Below are 19,833 nucleotides of genomic sequence, written 5' to 3' on the forward strand. Positions count from 1 at the left end.
TTGTACACTACCAAAAAGCTTGGTGATGGAAAAGTGAAAAACTAAACCTCCATAGAAAGGCCTTCTCAGAGGCAGTAAAAATCATGCATTTATATGGCATTAGAAATCTGCCGGGTAGCAACTCCTAGTCCTACTTTCAGGTGGTATCACTTGCACTTTCTATAACTTTCATCCTGAGGGTTTGTCCGAAAGAACAATCAATTCAAACCATTTGATTGCTTGCCACTAAAAGCAGTGATCATTGCACATCTCATATGAAATGATGCCTCCGGCACCCTTCGGGCGGTGGCATAAAAACAGGTGGGTCACATAAAAACACAACAGACAAGCCAATGAGTTGGACATAAATGATTACCTCCTATTGTGCTTTCTTGAAACTCGTGGAATTGGCCCTTCACAAATCGCAGGACTAAACTGGACTTGCCGACAGCAGACTCTCCAAGGAGAACGAGCTTGAACTGACATATCTTGCCCTGTGTGCCATTCGGCCTCTGTGCTCCTCCTCTATTCGCCATTGTTCAACATATATTGGGATGAGCAAAAAGTTCGACAATGCAGACTCCACCACAGGTTTAACGTTTGCGGGCAAAGTTGCAGTAAAGGTTCGCGGTGATGTCGACTTCCAGAATGAATAAATTGTCTCCTCACTTCAGTATGGCGGGCTGTATTCAGAGCAGACTTGCCTTGACCAACAGCAGCAGTCCTGGTAGAGAATAAAAAACACAAAATATCATGCTCAGTGTAGTAATGTGCAATTAGAACATAGACTGTACAACTGGGAGGTCCAAAGTACCACAGCATCCTCAATAACCACATAAAATGATCAAGCTCCAGTCCAAGTGAATGGAACGCTTCTGAAACATTTGGCAAAAGGTATTTGCATTTGTTCATGAACTCTTTTATCACCTCAAAAGGTATCAGTACTGTGTCCTAACATCTGGTCAAGGAGATTTAAAGTACACAATATTTACAAACTGTACTTCATCAGAGTCACATGTTAACAATGAGTCACAACAATCTATGATCTTATGTGTAAACATACCTTAAATAGGCAGTATATAAAAAACAATTTAAATAATGAGGAAAATCTATTCTCACTGAGGATGTGCACAGTATATCTCTCAGAAGTTTCAATGCCAAAATAGTCTATTTTACGTGCAGTGTACTTGCTTTGGTAGCACTCTGAATGGAGGGGGATGGACAAGATAGTACTTCATCAACATTTGTTATGTTAAGGTATGACAGATGAAAGGGTTCCCTGAATAAACACGTACTTGAACATTATAACATGTAACAATTGTACATTTGTAGCTCAGTCGGCAGAGTTCAACAATCTTTGAATGAAAGTGAGTCGTCCTATTGCCAAACAGAAGCGAGCTTTCGAAGTCAGGATGGCATGTAGAGCATAGAATATGCGCATGCACTGAACCAAACATCCCTCCATACTGTCAATTTTTTGGACGGCTATCAGTGGAAATGTTCAGTTGGTAAATGGGACGGAGTGGCTAGATGTTGTATGTTTACAGTTGTAGGTCGAGCGCATCAGCTTATATGCAAATGGGGAAAGATACATCCTTGTAAACTACAACAATCACTACATATTACACTTCACAAATTTGACATATCAGGAAAAATATTAATTTGTTTGACTTGTCCGCATAATTCACTGTGAAGATTCACTATTCTCTGCTCGTATTTCATAAGAATTTCTCCCACACATGAATTCCGGAGAATGATGCACAATTTCAAGGTCGGCAACATCCTTTGATGACGGAATGCTGTCAGTGTACATGGTAACTTATTTTAACACAGCAAGGCATAGATTCATCAAACTTATGCTTAGTGGAAAATGGCTTTTTACTTTTTTGTGTGAAAGTTAAAATATGTATGACCTTGTGTGGAGTTGGTCCTGTGTGTATGGGGGAGGTGTGGTGGGTATAGCGACTGTGATTTGTAACCGTAAACTCATATGTTGGTTTTTTTATTGAAAATTCTACTGTGATTTGTAACCATAAAGTCAAATGTTGATGACCAGTTTATTGTAAATTTTGTTTTCTATTCTATTTTTTTTAATGATCTTTGTATGTTCTTGTTTTTTTATACATCTGCCACCCTACAACTGTACAGTGTAGACTAGTTCGATTTAGAATTCTATGACTATGTGATTGTCTCATGTCATGACTGTGTCATGAAATTAGGCCTAGTTTCTACTAATCATATTTGAATAAGTCTGCATTCTCTGCAAAATCAACAAGCATAACATCCACATCCTGACCCAATCACAAACTGGAATACAGTGGACTCCCGTTAAATAAGTCCTTGGGACCGGCAATTTTCTTGTTATAAATTATATAAATATCAAACTTTCATTATAACTGTACAAATAAACAATTAAACTCAAAATAGAACATATTGTGGCTTACATTTTTACTTGGTTGAACCCGTGTTTGTAATGACGGGAGTGCACTGTACATTAATAATGCACATGTTTATTCGAAAGTAAAGGCAGTGCATACATCTAGACACGTCTTTTGCATCCAGCCACATGCATGTTCTTGTAGCTATGGCCAGAGTCGCTGGATATAGCCACACGTTTGCACTGTATATCCATACATACCACTGATCTCTATAGAGGTCAGTGGCTCACGAAAAAGCTGCATGCGCATTCTGGTGCACCACATGGGGATCATCCGGTTGTACTAACATGCAATGTACAAAACCTGTACGAGTGTATCACATATGTACCACCATCTCACAAAACTACAGCGACGAAACTAACCTAATTTTACTTTCAAGTTAAGATTTAGACAACTTTATTTTCCTGCAATGTCCTTTCTTTTTTTTTCACTCCAGTCTTATCCTGTTTGTAAGTTGCAAATGATTGGTGGATTCCAATTGATTAGGAATCCACCTGATCAATCATAACGCTACAACATGGTCTTGATGTATCGGGACATCGGCTGTTTAATAATCGCAGCACAGTTGGCACTGGCCTACACATCAACACATATGTTGCAACTATCGAAGAGAATGCATGTGCCACGTACTACTGTGTATACACTATGGTTCGCACTCTCACTGTTCATAACTGATGACGCCATGTCTTGTTTGGGGCACTGCACGCACCATGCTGTTCATTCCTACCATAGCAGACGACTGCAAGCTAGTATCAGTTGATGATCGGTTTGCTATTGCTTTCAACGATTTTATTTATTTATTTATTTATTCAGTTTTCTTTACCCAGAGTAGCTTGCTCTACCACAATGCCTTTTGAAAGTGACATTCTTCCATTCATAAGCTTTACGTTGATACCAGGTACACCTCCGTGGCTTATTGGAAAACGACGTAAATTTTCTGTGTAATTCGCCCTTTATTATGGAATTTTCCGGCAATCTGTGCCAGGAATATGTCATCAAAGGAGCAGTTTTGGTCATACATGCAATTGTTTTTCATCCTCGTGGTATTTTTTAATGAATTCTTGAGCGATTTATCTGTGTTTTAATACTACTTTTAATGTATGCGAGTACTGTAAAAGTGGAAATTTTCGCGGTGTTGAAATTTTTGCGCATTTCGCGTAACCAGAAACTAGCGCGAAAATAAAAGCACGCAAATATTTTTGCTTGCCATATGTTCCTGTGCGTGATGTCTTGATTCCGCGGAATTAAAAACACGCGAAACTCTTCTGACCCGGCCAAGCGCGAAAAATTAGTCGCGCGAAAATATCCACTTTTACAGTATGTGCGAGGATGTTTGAAGTGCATAGATCAATGTTGAAAATGTTAAAGATTTCCGTAGCAAGCAACCTACCCGATACTTCCGCCGTGCGCTGCGAGGGTACATACTACTGTAAAAGTGGATATTTACGTGTGACTTATTTTTCGGTTTGGCCAGGTAAGAAGAGTTTTGCCTGTTTTTAATTCTGCGGAATCAAGACATCAACTACTGGAACATATGGCACACAAAAATATTCACATGCTTCTATTTTCGCGCTGGCTTCCGGTTGCACGAAATGCGCGAAAATTTCAACACTGAAAACATGTCCACTTTTACAGTAACGGGGTTACGAGAGCGGGATAGCGTGCAGTGACTTCACGTGCTGTGCATGCTGGCGATGCAAGAACCAAGACGAGCAAGACACAATGCTCACAGTACACACGACCATGCAATGCAACCGTGGCTCAGCCAATCAGCAAAGAGGTAAGACTTGGCAAGCGCATAGCAGAGCGGAGAGAGCCGAGAGAGAAGAGGCCAAAATAGTTTTAGCTCTCTCCTTGCTGCGATCGCACAGCCGATAATCGAGATATATAGATATTCTATACTGATGTGCAATTGGGCGTCGAGTGGTGGACCGGCAGGCATTTTCAGTGTGTTCTTGGCGACATGAATTATGCATGTTGGGGATCTGCGCTTGCGCTGTATTGACTGCGGCGCTGCTTACACTGTGTACATGGCATACGGCAGTCAAACCGGAAGGGTACTAGTACACTGTATGTGTATTCAGTATGTTATCAAGCTGCTGTGGCCCGCCGCTGACTACAGCGCCGTGGTGCGATTGGCTGGCTGGCTGGTGGCGTGGTTGGTGGCTGTCGATGGTTGAATCGATCGGAACACAACAGAGGCCAGCCTTTAGTCAGGATTGAAATGATCTTTTTTGAGAAAACTTGCAGTAGAAGCGGATAAAAGTTTGTGACATGACTTAAGAATAAAAATTAAAAAAGAGGAAAAACGATGAGAATGAAATGAATTTGAAATGATTTAAAAGAAATAAAAGTTGTGTACAAAAAAAAAAACCAAGTCATTTTTCATCGTACATTATACTGTATCACAAGTGGCTAGAGTAAATTATCCCGTTTGCGGCAGTTTAAGCATTGTTAAGGGTTTTTCCAACTTGTAAACAAATCAGGCAAATTATTTTCAACCATTTCATATATCATAGACAAGATTATTCATTAACGCAATTGTTTTCATAAAAGAAATTTACCACTGACAAACGCAGTTTTCATGATTTACCAGGGCAAAACCCGGCTCAATTTTCGACGATATGGGCGATATGCGACGTAGTAGTTCTGCTTGCGGCACGATGTACAATCCCTATGCAATACGCGCGTGCTCTGCCATCTTTAGCTGAACGCCTTCACATGTCTCACGAACATTGCATAAGCGCCAATTCCTGTTGCGAAAGCACGTGAAAATAGCGGGCGCACATGCATTGGCCGCAAACAAGATCGCAATTCTAGAGGTGTCGTTGATGTCTTTCTCGTGTTTTTCTGACTTTTTTCTATGGTAACCATTCACTTTCCGAACAAAAATGGCGGCCCACATCGGCTCGCGAAAGTTCTATTTTATGTGAGGATATGTTTTCAAAATCCATGAACATCGGGAAAACGACAAAAAATCAAGTTTCTTGGACCATTATTTCTTAATTGTTATGTTAAGAAGTATTGAAAATTTTTTTTTGGATGCGATATATAGTCATTTAGGTGAGAAAATGTCACTTTTATTACAGATCGTGCCCATTTTATCGGTTGGTTTTTGTTGATTGGTAGTGTGTTAGTATATGTGTAGTGTGCATGTAACAGTGCAATGCTGTGTTTAACGGTTTATTACCGAGTATGTTGTACCTGCCGCCAACGGCTGCACGGCCGCTTACTGCCGCAGTCACTCTATATCCAGCAATTCAGGCCATGGCTAAAAGTTACAACCACACGCGTGTGGCTGGATCGGATGATAGACACACGCATTCTGTTGTATACACCGCCTTTTTAAGGAAAATGATCATGAAGATTGTAGTTAACTGTGCTGATATAGGTAGGGTGTCTGATCGCGCACTGCCAACCTTCGGACAAAACGCGCCCCTATCTTACAACACGCAAGCCCCATAGAACACAATGGAGTCGCGCGCCTACGCTGTTTTGACCCCGCGTTTTGTGCTAAAAAATCGCATTTATTGCAAAATCCCCGGTCCATGCCGCTATCGAATCCTAACAAATTTGGTATCATATGAAAGAGGAAGTTTTGCTCCATAATCTATCAAAGTGCTGGTACATGACTCCGACGATAAATTGGTGTAAATGTCGTTAGAATCACACCTATCTCGATATCTCGGCGTCTGCTTCGCTACTTGTACCAGCGTGTGGCATGCGAGTAGTTTAGGATGTGCTGAATCCGATGGTGAGGTCGGTTTTTCGCTAGCTCCACGTCTTGGACCGGGGATATTGCCTAGAAGATACCCCTTGCAATAACTTTTTGATCTCAGCGAACGTGTTAGGCGTGGCTTCGTATGCAACAACCATAGTAACGTCCGACCGAATACGCTCATACATATGTAAATCTACACGCATTCGCCGCCACATGGCGCGCATGCAGCTAGCTCGCGCGCTGTGTGTGTGTGTGTGTGTGTGTGTATCTCACGGACCTACACGTGTAGGTCAGCAGTGTGTCTACCGTCGCAAGGTAGCTACGTAGCTACATACAATGTAGTTCGCTAGATCGCTACGCTGTGTGTGTGTCTACACGAGTACGTGCGCGCGCGCACACCCGTGCCACTGAAAACAGACTGAGCTAGCTAGCTATATTGCTAGCTGTCACGTCGCTTCGCTTGCGATAGTTCTACAGCACTGAGTTCTATGGGGTTTACGATTGCCCAGCATTCACAATACTAGTATGTGCATGTAACACGCTCGTAAACCACCTGGCGCATCAGTTTCAACGTAGTCAAAGTACATGACATTGTACTATTACTGGATTGATAATGATCATAACAGGCCTACAATGTATGAGTTAGCAATCCAAACGAATGACCATGTAGAGTCATATTTATTTTTTTAAATACTTCAATAGAAAAGTGCACTAACGATGCACGAGTTACAGTCTTTCTCGCGATCTTATGCAGCACAACAGATAGGCCTAGGCTACACAACGCACCATATCAGGCAAGTTAATTGTGAAGCGGTACCGCGGTGGAAGGTAGGTACAAATACCGATTTTTACGACTGAACTTCCCATCGACAAAAAGGGCAAGCAACGATTTTGGAAGCTATACTTGCTCTTCAGCCACGAATGGTGGTAAAGTGGCATTCATGGCTAAATAGCCATATAACATTTTCACACGAACTGCCATAGATCTCGACATTGATGTGTTATGTAGTCGTCGCATTCAGTAGCCAGCTGTGTACGTGTGTACACACGTACGTAGTGTATATGTAGCGCATATAGCGTGTGTGTACAGTGTGTAGGTAGTACAATAATACACTCAAATGCACGCACGCTCGCTAGCTCGTCCGCCGATGTTGGCTGGGCCGGAATGCATGCGCTACGTATTCATTCACAACGCTGAGCGCTGTATACGTACGCACAACATGTATTATGACGACACGAGGGGGAGTGGCTTCTGCGCTGGTTACGCGTTTTAGCAATCCGCTGTACGCTCATTAACCGGTCGCTGGCGATCTGCACGCAAATGCTACTCACCGGCCTTGTTTGCAAACATGATTTGGACACATTTTCGTGCGTGCTCGTCAAAAAAAAGTTGTAATATTGCAGTGATTTGAAAGTTGAATTTCTCGAGATAGAATAATTATTTTGCCATGAAATTTGAAATATATGCTAATGACATATTTTTCTTTCATATGAAATAGTTTATAATCCACCTTTTATAGAATTTCAAAAGTTGCAAAAATGCTTCAGACACCCTAATATAGGCTTTACGCTTTAAAGCCAAAAAATAACACAGCAAGCTGCCCATAATTCGACTACAACACCATCCAAAATTCAACCGCCTGCAGCATGCAGGCTCAATCTCAGTCTTCACCTTGGCCATGCTTGGCATGGCATGAGAGGTCGAACCTTGTCCTTGGTGCCCTTACCCGTAAACGATACTACTGTTACTGTTTGTTAGTGTTATACTGATAGCCATATAAAGTTAGGACCTATAAAATTACTGGATAGAGGTTTCTACACTAAATTCTAAAATAATCTGTGCTGTGGCTGTGCTACATATCTGTACATGTGTAGATGCAGATGACATGATTGATAAATCTACCGGCTTCATCTAGAACTTTGTAGAAGATTAAACCAACCAGCACTTGTTGTCAACATAGTCAAATGCCTAACCCTAAAATGTTTGGAACTAGGTTCAAGACTATCATTTCACAAGTCCAACAATGACAATGAATGTGTCGATTGTTTAGAGACAAAACCGCTGCCTTATTGAATTGGCAAAAATCGAGCTAACCCGTCTACCCTCAATGAAATCACTAAGCATTACTACAGTTTCAGTATCATATTTGGGAAATCATAACACTCATTTGGCCGTATGACATCTCATCGCACCACACCATGGCCATGGGTCCACAAGTGCCATTCCGCATTCGTTCCTACGCTGCGACAGGCACGGAATACTCGTCGTACATGACCTCAACCGGTACGAACATCAACATCGCACTGCTACGTACGCAAGTCAATGGGAATATGACTAGGTGAACGGAGACACCCCCTTCATTACAGGCCTACTTTTAACCAGCAGGTCCTCTTAAGTTTACTTCTTGAGGTTTTACGGAAAGTTTCATCATACATGCACACAGCTGACATACTCATATTCTTAATATCCTTACCAAACGGCATATATTGACTGAAATTGGTCGTCTACTTCAGCGAAAAATTGATAACAGGAAGATGCAAGCCCTTGTGCGCAATCGTGAAACCCCACCTGCATTACGTCATGAGATTTAACATCTCGTAAAATGCGAGAAATTTCGGCAGAATCAAACGAGATAGGCAATGACCCCATAACTTAGCCTTTACACTATATTGCTTACAAGATATCAAGAAACAAATAATACTGCATATATGCACCATATATATCTTAAATATAATATAATTTACTGCAATAATAGTATTTTATATGTATAAAAATTCTTTAATTAGGATAAAGACGGTTGAATACTTAAAAAAATATATATATTGATAAAGAGCCTTAGCAACATCACGCTCTGAGCTCCAAACAAGTTGCTCTGCAGCTACTAGCTACGTACGTACAGTACGTACCCACCGTAACTAGAATGTGTGAGCGAATCATGTCAGCAGCCAGAGCTACAACACAGACATCAACACGATAACCCCACACGAGCTCGAGCGTGTGCATAGTTTGTACGCGATAGGAAAACTGTACGCGTGGATGGTACGAGAAGGGAGGCAACAAGTGTTTGGCCGTGGAAGCGTATCAAGTAGACGTGTGTCAAGAATTCTACATATGGATGTGTGCTGCAAATAAGTCCTGCAAAATTTGTAAAAAAAGCATACCTAACAAGACTATAGGTCTAGAATATATTTTGTAGTTTGAAACAGCAATTGTAGAGATCCTACCGCTGTGTTTTGATTGAGATCAACCGGCCGGCCTGAGAATCGATCCCTGCATTGGAGAGTTCACGCGCCTGGATCTCTGGACGGACGGCTTGGTGCAACAGCCCTCACACTCGGCTCAGCTCCAATTTTGGCAGCACTGCTCTGTGAAGTGTAATTCAATCATAGATCCCGAAATCTATTTACGGTACATTTGTTTTGTTAGACCCTACTCAAGTAGGACTAGATTTTCAACCACGATACGGATCTCTACCTGCTTTACAGTTGTTAGAAGACTACTCTATTGCCTATTTCAATTCAGCCACTGATATCAACAGGGAAGTGTGATCCACAGTAACCACCCGGCATCATGGCTGCTGTTGCCTCAACAAGTGCATCAACTGGTGTGCAAGGGAGAACACCACCCAATTCAAATGGTAGTGAAATTCCCACCATTGCCAGCAACACAGGGAAGTTCATCGACAGAAATCGTGACATGACTGCGGTAAATACAAAAAAGTGCATTTTAGAGATGGTTTAAATTATAATTATTATAATTATCTTAAATTATAATATAACTAGATCTATTCCACGTTACAAGACTTGAGATGTGTAACAACAGTTTATTAGTTAGAATCTAATTATTATTTTGTATTTGTATAAATATGTAACAAGTCGTTAGACATATTGTAACATACCACAAATGTCATACTCATAAATGTCATGGTTGTCACGAGAAATGTCACAAGAAGAATTGTATTGTTTGTAGAACCTACACTACTAGGTAGAATTTCTAACACGTTATAGGTTCTAGAGTCGTAAACTTGTCCATTTGTACTCTAGCCGTTAGAATCCAGATCTGATGTTAGAACTCGTCAAAACTCTTGAAAGTAAAGAATCACAAGTCAAGTGACCACGCTGACACTGAGACTTTGACCCGAACAAAGTCAACCCCCACCCTCCCCCCAGAAAAAGAAAAAGAAAAAGGGAAAAAGAACTTAGCATGTCTAATTGTAACGTTAGACCTTAAGAAGGCATAAGGGTTGTACGTAGTCTATGTAGTGGATGTGTTTTGTTCATTGTCTCTTTTCTCTGTTTAATAATAAAAGAAATTGTTAGTGTTATTCTATTATAAGCTGCTCAAATGTAATAAAATGTGTGTTTTTGTGCTATTTTGCCTTTTTATCACTGTGCATCACTGCATGGTCTTAAACTTCCAGGCCAGGGGGGGGTTACATGGGTGGGCCACTGTGGCCCGAGTCATTCATTGACCATGCCATGCCCATGCCATGGGGGATGTTATCTCCATTTTTCTTCCTTCCCTCCCTCTTTTTTTTTCTCATCTCAGCCCTTCCTTCTGCAATATATTGTTTTCATTTATTTGCAGAGATGATATTTAAAGTAGTATTCTGTATTTTTTTTTTTGACCTTGTTTTTAACAAGCTCTGTTTTTTAGGTCCCACACAACATTCTGTGTACCGGTATATACAGTAATACAAAACCTGCTTCTGTTTCGGTAATTGATAGTCATTGTAATTAATAATAGTATGCACCTGTTCTGTGGATGTGTGGGAAATAAAGTCAATTGCACTGAATTGAGTTTTTCAAGTGTTTTCTGCTTGAAGTAAGCGATAGCACAGAGACTAAGGTTTTTTTTTTCAACAATTTCACCTTCTGTAATCTGTTCTGTGCATTATACAGGCAGGGAAGCTCATCACTATGCCAGGAGAAACTGCGAGAGATTGCATGAATATAGAAAGGGTAAGTCACACTTTCTTGGATTGCCTCGTATTGAATACAGATATCATAGCCTAGTATGCAGTCTTTATGTAGAGTACCGTGCAATGGCTGACATAGTGAACCACTGAACCAACATGTTCACGGAGATCACTTTTGGCTTAAATAGGCAGCATCAGACTACAGTAAAGACTACTCAACTGTACCTTAGTTATGGGTAAACTCGGCATAGCGGGTAAACTCGGCTTCCAGTGCGCAGGTTACAACTATCTATAATGCGCGCGCTGAGGGCTGAGTTTACCCATAACTACGGTACATGTAAGAATTTGATATCGCTTGAGATATACTGGGATTTCTCATGTTTATAATAATGTGCTATCCATTGCATACACATCCTAATGATGAAATCAGTATTGAATTCTAAAGGTTGCATTTCATCTTTTTTTGTCTTCTTTATTCTTATGAATCTCAGTTTGAAGAAGTACACTGTATCAAATTCATGGCTTCTCTCATACTCCTTCAGGTTCAAACTCCTCCGATTGTCAAAAAGTTCCGTAATATGACACAACCCGAACCTCAGGTAAAGAGGGTGTTCTGGGGCAAAGCCGGTGATCCAGACACTGCTTCTACAATTTCCCATGGCGTGGAAACCAGTGGTTCACTGAAGGTAAGTTATTGGTGTGCAGCTCTGCAGTATTTGAAGTTGTGAAATACATTGCACAAATTTTTGTAAAGGTCTAGAAACTTTTCAGTTGATGGTAATCCAGTATCATGATTTACAAATACAATGCAGGATGATCAAATGTCATATACTCAGCATCCATTGTACTGCATTTTGCTCAGATTTAGAGTGAGAGTGTACATGTATACAGCTGTACATGTATGTGAACTTACAAATGTACCTGATAGTTAACAACCTTGCTTGAGCAATGTACATGTCAACAACTTCTACATCTGTGAGAGTAATTTCATTTCACATTTTTGGAAAAAAGAGGGGAGGGGTATGTATGTGGAATCATTGAAGAGAGCGTGTATTTATAATTCACTTTTACTTATTTAGAAGAAACAGTGTTCCAGAACCTCAGGACTGGTACCAGTTCAAAAATGCGGAGTGATATTTATCACGAATAGATCACTCACATTGCACCCATATTATGACCTTTATTGATTTTGTAGGGGAGAATAACTACTGTATATATCGAATGTTTTGCGAGGTTTTTATTTTCACGAATTTCGCGAGTCAGGTGCTATTCGCGAAATTAAATACATGCAAAAATATTGCCAAAATAGCAACTCTGATCCCGATGTGGATGTGACGTAGTACAGGACTCCACGGTTGCGAATTTAACCACTCGTGAAATCCACAGGAATTCCTGATTCACAAAAATTTAGACTGGCACAATATATGGTGTATACAGTAGTTTGCCAAATATATATTTATATAAGTTTTGTGTAATATCTGAAATGCTGACCATATTCAACGTGCATTCATTTAGATTTAAGGTTCCCCCTAAAAGATGGAAAATTAATGTAATGGTTTCATTTTGAGAAGATGAAGATTAAGACCATGTGAATACTACCAGAATGAACAAAGAAATGCCAAATTCTTTATTTCCAGTGATGGAAAGGCAGGGACATACCAATAAAAAAGAAAAGAAAGAAAATTATTGCGTATCTTTCAGCTGTAAAGTGTCTTGTATTCTTGTTTCATATGTGTAGGCTGGTGATGTTGTAAACCCACAACCGAAGACTCTCTTTGAGCAGCGCCTGGCGGAGAAGAAGGAATCACTCTACGCCAGCAAGCAGAAAGCTCCCCTCGGACAGTCCCATGACCAGAGCCCTGGACTGCCAGCAGACATTGACCCCTTAAAAACAGCATTTGGCACCAAAAATGTCTTTGGTGAGACAATTGTATATAAATTCAGAAAAAGTGCATGATCATTTTCCACCGTCTACCCTCTAGGGATGGCATTAGTGACTTCCACGGAGCAAAGGAAATTTTTAGATGTGGGCAGTAGAATGAGAAAATTACCAGAACTCAGGATTGAGACGTAGACTTTGATCTGCTCCAAAGTAGATTAAACAACCAGCCGTCAATTCACACAAATTGCAGAGCTCTCCAACAACATGTGCATTGCATTGGTGTCTTTGACAATACAATGCAGCTCTTTCCATTGTCCATACAATTGCCTCACTGATCATCAAGATTTCATTTAATACTAATCAAGTTTTGAGATTATTAGATTCTATAATGTGTACATTGTACCTCACAAGAAGTGCATTTCACAGGATACATCCTGTGCCAGATGATTTATGATTTAATATTTCTTTCACTACCGGTTGATTTTGTAAAATTAGATTTCAATACTAGTAGTATCCTTTTGGAGCAGAAAAGTTAGTGATTTTGCACCTTTGAAATAAGCAATTAATGCTTTTGTATTACAAGAGACAACATTTCTGCCAAAATTTTTGCTAAGTTTGTGAATAGCAATGGACTCACCAAATTCGCAATAAATAAACAACAGCAACAAATGACAAACAAAAACAAGAACCTCCCAAAGACAAACTCATGCAATAAACCATGTGTACAGTGTCTATTTTTAGTAAAAAACAAAATAAAACATTGTATATCACAACTTTGAAGAGAACTCACTCATAAGAGTAATCTCAACTAACAATGCCCTTGTGTTTCTTTCTTTGTGTGTGTGAAGATTGCACCGCAGGGGAATTAGTCAGTCCTGCCAAAACCTACCAACAGGTGTTTGCCGAGAGCGAGCAGGGCAGGGACCTCTACAAGTTCACGCACCATGACTTCGATGTGGGTGAATCTGTCGACCGCGACTACGACTGGTCTAGCTACCCGAAAGAGGGCTTCTTCGGAATCGCCACTCCCCACGACAACGATGGCAAGAACGTGGCAAAGACCCTGGAGTGGTTGCGCAATGATCAGCTGTGAGTACAGATCTTCAAGGACAATCAATGCATACAAAGTGTTATGTATGCATACTGTATGCTCCGAAAACATGAAGCATGATTCTGTTGGAAGTGTGTACTTTGTCGCCTCGAAGGCAAACAGCTATAACCTGTTTAGTGCTTCGTATGTCCAGCTTTTGAGTGTGACAGGATATTAATTTTCATTTTCTTGTAATCGCCCTTTCTGTGCCACAAGTTCACCCATATCGGTGTGTAGTTTTAGTGAATGCAGCAATACCAGTAGATCAGTGAAAGTTTGAGGAAAATTGGACAGTCTGTTCAAAAGTTATGAATTTTTTAAGTTTTAGTGCTGACAGTGCTGAATGAGAAGACTACAACAGTTTGTGATGTCATATGCATAGACTGATATAAAGACAAAAAAATAAACAGAACGGCAAGGAGAGATATGAACAAATATAATGAGTATTTCAAGCAATTGTACCATGTGTTTGGCATTCAGGACCAGTTTAAACAATAATAATTGCTGTGGCTGTGAACTATTTATAATTTGTTGTTTTGTTTTGTTTTGATAAAATTGTTCTGCATTGTCATGCCTGGAGTATAGTAGTCATCCACAAATTAAAACCTGCAGATGTATGCAGATTGGAATTAATTTTCATATAATTGGTAATACAATTTGCAAACCAGTGACAAAGGCACGAAGGTGGTGTCCAAGCGAGTGGATGACTTCCGGGAGCGCACCCAGCCCCAGCTGGGTCAGGTCCACGACCCCATCAAGGAGACCCTGACAGTACCCCCGGACCACTCCTATGGGATCCTTCTCAAGCCGGACGAGTACGGCGCTGGGGACTTGATCCACGGCCGCTACCCCGGCAGCTATCTGCGGGGGAAGGACAGGGAGAGGGGGCTGGTGGCTGCCATCCGCCAGCAGCTCAAGAAGGCCAACTACCACAACTTCAATAATCTTCAAGCGGCTTTCAACCACTACGACAAGGTAAAGCTACAAATTGTTTTAATCCCCTTTACTACATATATGATTTTCCATCAAATGTCAAATAAAGTGGAGTCAAAAGGTGCCTGAGCTTTCTTGATCTCAACAGAATCTTTGTCAGAGGCAAAATGACAGTCATAAAGGGTAAGCAAACACATTGATGGACTGCAGACATATAACGACATCTAACATACAATATTAATATAGCATCGAAAGAATATTCTGCTAGGATTGAAAGCTTGTAGGCCCCAGTCTACTAAATGCGCTTGCTACCATGGGATAAGCAGTTTGTAGCAGCTTTTTTCTACTAATATAGAATAACATAAACCAAATCAGCGCATGTTGATTTTGCATTTGTGACTTTGAACCCGTTTTTTCTTTATTTCTTTGGTTGGGTTTAGATACGAATTGCTAGGTATTGATGAATGTACTTATTAGATATGGTTGGACTTGAAAAAAAAAAGACCTGAGAGATTTATCTTTTACTGTTTCTGATCTAAATGAAATTTATTGTTGTAATGTTTAAAGAAATTCAGTTTTCATAATTGATCACAGCACGTGCATTGATGAGATCAAAGTAGTAGTCCAGTGAAGTGTCTCCTTGACAACTTCCTGATTACGTGAATTCCATGACCGAGATCACCGAATCTCCTAACTGAATGAGATACAACAAAGTTATTGCTTGTAGTCACTGTGAGGCCAAACTATATCTGGGAATGGATGACCGGATTGAAATTAGATGTTTAACATTTACCTAAATATGAAAACCAGATTTCGGAGAATTAGCTGAACACTCTGAGCATTCTTGGTAAAATTGGAAGGTGTATATACAATTTTGTATTTTCTAGAACCAAATCTGTGACATTTGTTTGCAATCTCTGCAGAACGGTGACGGAAAGATCGACATCAACGAGCTGCGGCTGTGCTGCGAACAGTTCAGCCTCCCCGTGGAACCGGAGCTCCTGGCCCAGCTCATCCTCTACGTGGATGCAAACTCCGACGGCTACATCAACTACAGCGAGTTTGCCAACTTCCTGAACTGGAAGGACAAGATGGAGGAAGGTCAGAGGTTGACCAATCCACAGTCCACTGTGCCCAAGCAGGAGGAGGAGAAAGAGAAGGAGGGGACTCCGGAGCGGATCAAGAAGCAAATCGACGAGGCCATTGGCGGTCATCGCACATCAGCGCAAATGATTAATTCGGTGGTCGGCGGTGTGTCAACAAAAGGTAAGATTTGTTTTTCTTTCCTGGCATGGTGCCAAAGTTCTACAACGTAGGTTACGCAATTTGCAAAGGTCAAAAGTTGTAGGGATGTTAGGTATGCATCTGTTGACTCGTATTTGAGTAAATGTCCATGAATATAACAAATTAGGCCTATTAGATGCCTGTGAGTGTCCGTAAGATAGCGTACTTTCTCCTCATCACTGAAATATTTTGCAACATCAACTTCAACTTTGATTTAAATCAAGATCTATAATTCTAGCCCAGATGTTTGATTTAGTTACCTCAAGATCGTTATATTAAGACTTTCTCTATTCACAATGATATCAAGCTTGCGGTCAGACAATAAAATGGATTTTGCTATGTTCATGTGGGAAAGATCATTATGGGTTTTTTTTTTTTTAATTTGTATCTATTTTTTTTTTGGGGGGGGGGGGAGGAAGAGAGATGAGCAGGGGACTTAAGTGGGGAATTCATGACGATTAAACTAATCTTATTTTTATGAATGTGTAATGTGACCCTTTAAACCAATATGTTGTTCCTCCTGCATATCTGCAAATTCAGATTACAGAACATATGGTGTGCCAACGATACGCAGTGACATCGCGGCTCCCAGGGTGAAGCGCATCAGTGATTCAAAGAATTATGGCGACGAGTCGGATGCCTACGGCCTCATCAACCCGTCCATCTACAGCAATAGGGGCGTTTACGAGAAAGATTTCTTCCAGCCAAGGCATCCAGAGCAGGTAAATTTGTGACGATTAATGCAGCTGTATAAAATTGTTATAATTTAGCACTAGAAAGTAAGTCAAAAGTTCCAAAGAGTGAGCGCCTGTGACTTTGCTGGGTGGTACAGTCATGAAGAGAAGGCACAAAATTACTTTGTTTAAATCCATATACTAGTGAGACGCTGCGTCTGTATTCAATCGCATGCTCAGCATGTGGGTTCACAGAACATAGTTTGTACAGAAGGTGACATACAGATTATCCAAGTATCTTACTGAGACTGTGACTGAAGAGTATGAATACAACTTTTGTAAGAGGCAGTGACCTGTTGAAATGGTAAGATAGAAGGAGCTCTAATTCTCTTCAATCTTGGACCCCGTTTACAGTGCGGGGCTGGGCCGAGCTGCGGCCGAGCCGCGGCCGAGCCCAGCCTCAATTGCGGGGCCGAGCCTCACAATTTTGTCTGTTTATACTCTGCCTGGCTCGGCCGCGCTTTTGATTCAAACCTTTCAATATTTTGTCGTAGTGGCGCTCTGCTTGTAAACAAATGCAATTTGGCATTGTCTGGTTTTCAGACCCTTTGCTAACTGAATTCCGTGGCGACGAAGTCGCCGTTCGGGCAAAGGCCTTTGCCAAAGGAAAAATCCTTTGCAGGACAAAACCACCTTAAACTATACTAGTTTTCGACGTTGAGGGGGTTAATATCCTGAATAGCGAAATAGTACAGGCAGAGGGTTTGGAAGCCAGACTAAAATTGGCCGCGCATTTGGCCCAGTTTGCGTTTACACTGAGAAAAGGCCGGGCTTGGCCGCTGCTCGGCCGCGGCCAAGACCACCTCCAGAGCGTGGCCAAATGCGAGGCCAATTTTGGCCTCGCATTTGGCCTTTTGCATGTTTACACTGAAATGAAGGTGTGCTCGGCCGCGGCCTCGCCTCGCACTGTAAACGGGGTCTTGGAATGTGTCATTTTCCTTCGCAAAGTTTTATAGAAAATTCCATTGTGTCTTTGTTTATTCAAATGAATGAATTCTTCAAATTCATGAAATTCTTCCGTCGAGATGAATTTCATTCATCATTAATTATTTACGTCAATGTAGGGCAACTTGTCAATCAGTTATAATGAATTCTTGCATGGAGTTGTTTTTATTGCAATTATTCCATTGTGCTCACAGATCAAGGGCATCTTTTCAAACATCGGGGTTGAAATGGACCAGGACACCTTCCAGAAGCTGTGGTCTCTGGCGGCGTCACGGAGTGACCGCGGCCAGGTCAGTGTGGAGAGCTTCAGAAACGTGCTGGACGAGGTGCAAGCCATGCAGCTGGCAGACGAGGCCCAGGAGAAAGGCAGCCCCGAGCTTGTGTAGGCTGATGCTGAAGTTGTTTGGAACACCCCCCACTCGCCAGTCGAGTCTACCAAGTTAACAACATGCATCGTATGCAGCGCTTGTTTTGCTGGCTTAATTCTTGTTTATTCATGAGGACGAACCCTGAACTTTTGATGGATTCTCAAAGAAGAGAAATGGGCAAAGAGGACTCAGTTGCATGGAGTATTAAAAGTGTCTCAAGGCTATCCTGTCCTACAGAAGGTCATCTTTTCATCTATACTCCTTTGTAAAGCAACAAGTATCAAAACGTCATTGAAGATTTCAAAGAGGATGAAACTTACACTGTTGCTGCTCTCTGCCATAAAAAAAAACAACAAGAAAAATGAAAGACTGATGAATATGTGGCTATTATCTCTGGTTTCAGTGGTTACATGTTAGTTTGTGTCTCTCGACACTAGTGCCTTTCATTTGCTTGCATCATTGTCTTCGCAAACTCTGTCCAAACCACATTCTATGCAATTGAATTGAGCTGAATCCACCGTGCATGCAAATTTGATATATTGACACATAGTGCTTACTATCTGTCCTTCCACTTAGTTTGTAAATGTCTGATTGAAGCTTTTCTTGAAGATTGACAATGCACATCAATGCCTTGATCACTTGTTGCACAAGACGTGGCATTTCTTTCAAGCAATTTGTGTATTAATTCAAACAGATGATTGTATTATATTACCGCGAGATATGTTTCAAAGGGAATTACTAACATCTGCCTGTTTGTGTATTCATGCAGACTCTGCAGATCAGACAGAATACTTGGGGCAAATATATTTATGACCAGTTCCCACCGTGTGAACTATATTGACAATTCTGCATATTAATGCAAGTAATGTCTGTATGTCATACATTTCTTCCACTGCTGTTATTCCGGCCATCTGTGCAATGCACAAATGAACTCTATGCAAGCACATTCCAAGAACTTTTGTAATTCTTTTTATTTTCTGTGTTTGTGTTTGTTTGATAAATTGTTTTTGCATTTGATCAAGTGTGAAACATTCTAAACAGATATCGGGCAGAAATACTGAGGAAAAAGGAAATAAAACTACTTTCGTAAATACAAGTAACAAAAAGCTCACTGTAAACTCTGCATTTCCACAAGGTTTTTGAACACCTTTAAGTTCACGTGAAAACTTTTCACAAGGAAAAGGAAAGGTATGCTCATTTCTGCCACCGCATGATGATGTACCCGAGTTATCCATGGCGTCCATTTTTTTTCTCCTGGTCTTTGCATTCCACCGATTGCCATATGAGCGATAGTTTTGACTGGACTGGTGCATATCCATATCTTTTTGAGCTTTTTTTTTTTTTTTTTTTTTTTATGAACGAATGAACTTGGTGAAATTTGTTGCTGCAAAATATGCAGCGGTGACCGTGCACAATTACAGTGCACTCTTGCTATAACGAACACAGTTATAACGAAATTCCGGTTACACTGAAGTAAAAATTAGGGCCGCAACATTATCCACTCTACGTATTTTGATTGTTTATTTGTTCGGTTATAACA

General features: G+C 40.8%; 2 protein-coding genes across 2 annotated transcripts in view; one reads left to right on the forward strand and one right to left on the reverse strand.

Annotated features, from left to right (window-relative positions):
- The window catches only part of LOC139735804 (ras-related protein Rab-5B-like), a 29,900-nt gene extending 21,176 nt beyond the window's left edge, over positions 1–8,724 (reverse strand). Inside the window, exons 1-2 of the mRNA XM_071646554.1 lie at positions 8,613–8,724; positions 356–703 (exon numbers count right to left, since the gene is read on the reverse strand). Coding sequence (XP_071502655.1) covers positions 356–515 — 160 coding nt within the window. The 5' untranslated portion in view covers positions 516–703; positions 8,613–8,724. The remainder of the gene's footprint in view (positions 1–355; positions 704–8,612) is intronic.
- A 985-nt stretch (positions 8,725–9,709) lies between these two features.
- On the forward strand, positions 9,710–18,311 carry LOC139735818 (EF-hand domain-containing family member B-like). Its single transcript, XM_071646567.1, has 9 exons — positions 9,710–9,844; positions 11,041–11,100; positions 11,600–11,743; positions 12,796–12,976; positions 13,788–14,028; positions 14,698–15,004; positions 15,886–16,228; positions 16,787–16,968; positions 18,120–18,311. The coding sequence occupies exons 1-9, from the start codon at positions 9,710–9,712 to the stop codon at positions 18,309–18,311; spliced, it is 1,785 nt and encodes a 594-aa protein (XP_071502668.1).
- Positions 18,312–19,833: the final 1,522 nt, after the last annotated feature.

The sequence above is a fragment of the Diadema antillarum genome, unplaced genomic scaffold (assembly GCF_040938485.1).
Source record: "Diadema antillarum isolate AM-2024a unplaced genomic scaffold, OU_Dant_1.0 seq00000599_RagTag, whole genome shotgun sequence".
Classification (NCBI taxonomy): Eukaryota; Metazoa; Echinodermata; class Echinoidea; order Diadematoida; family Diadematidae; genus Diadema; species Diadema antillarum.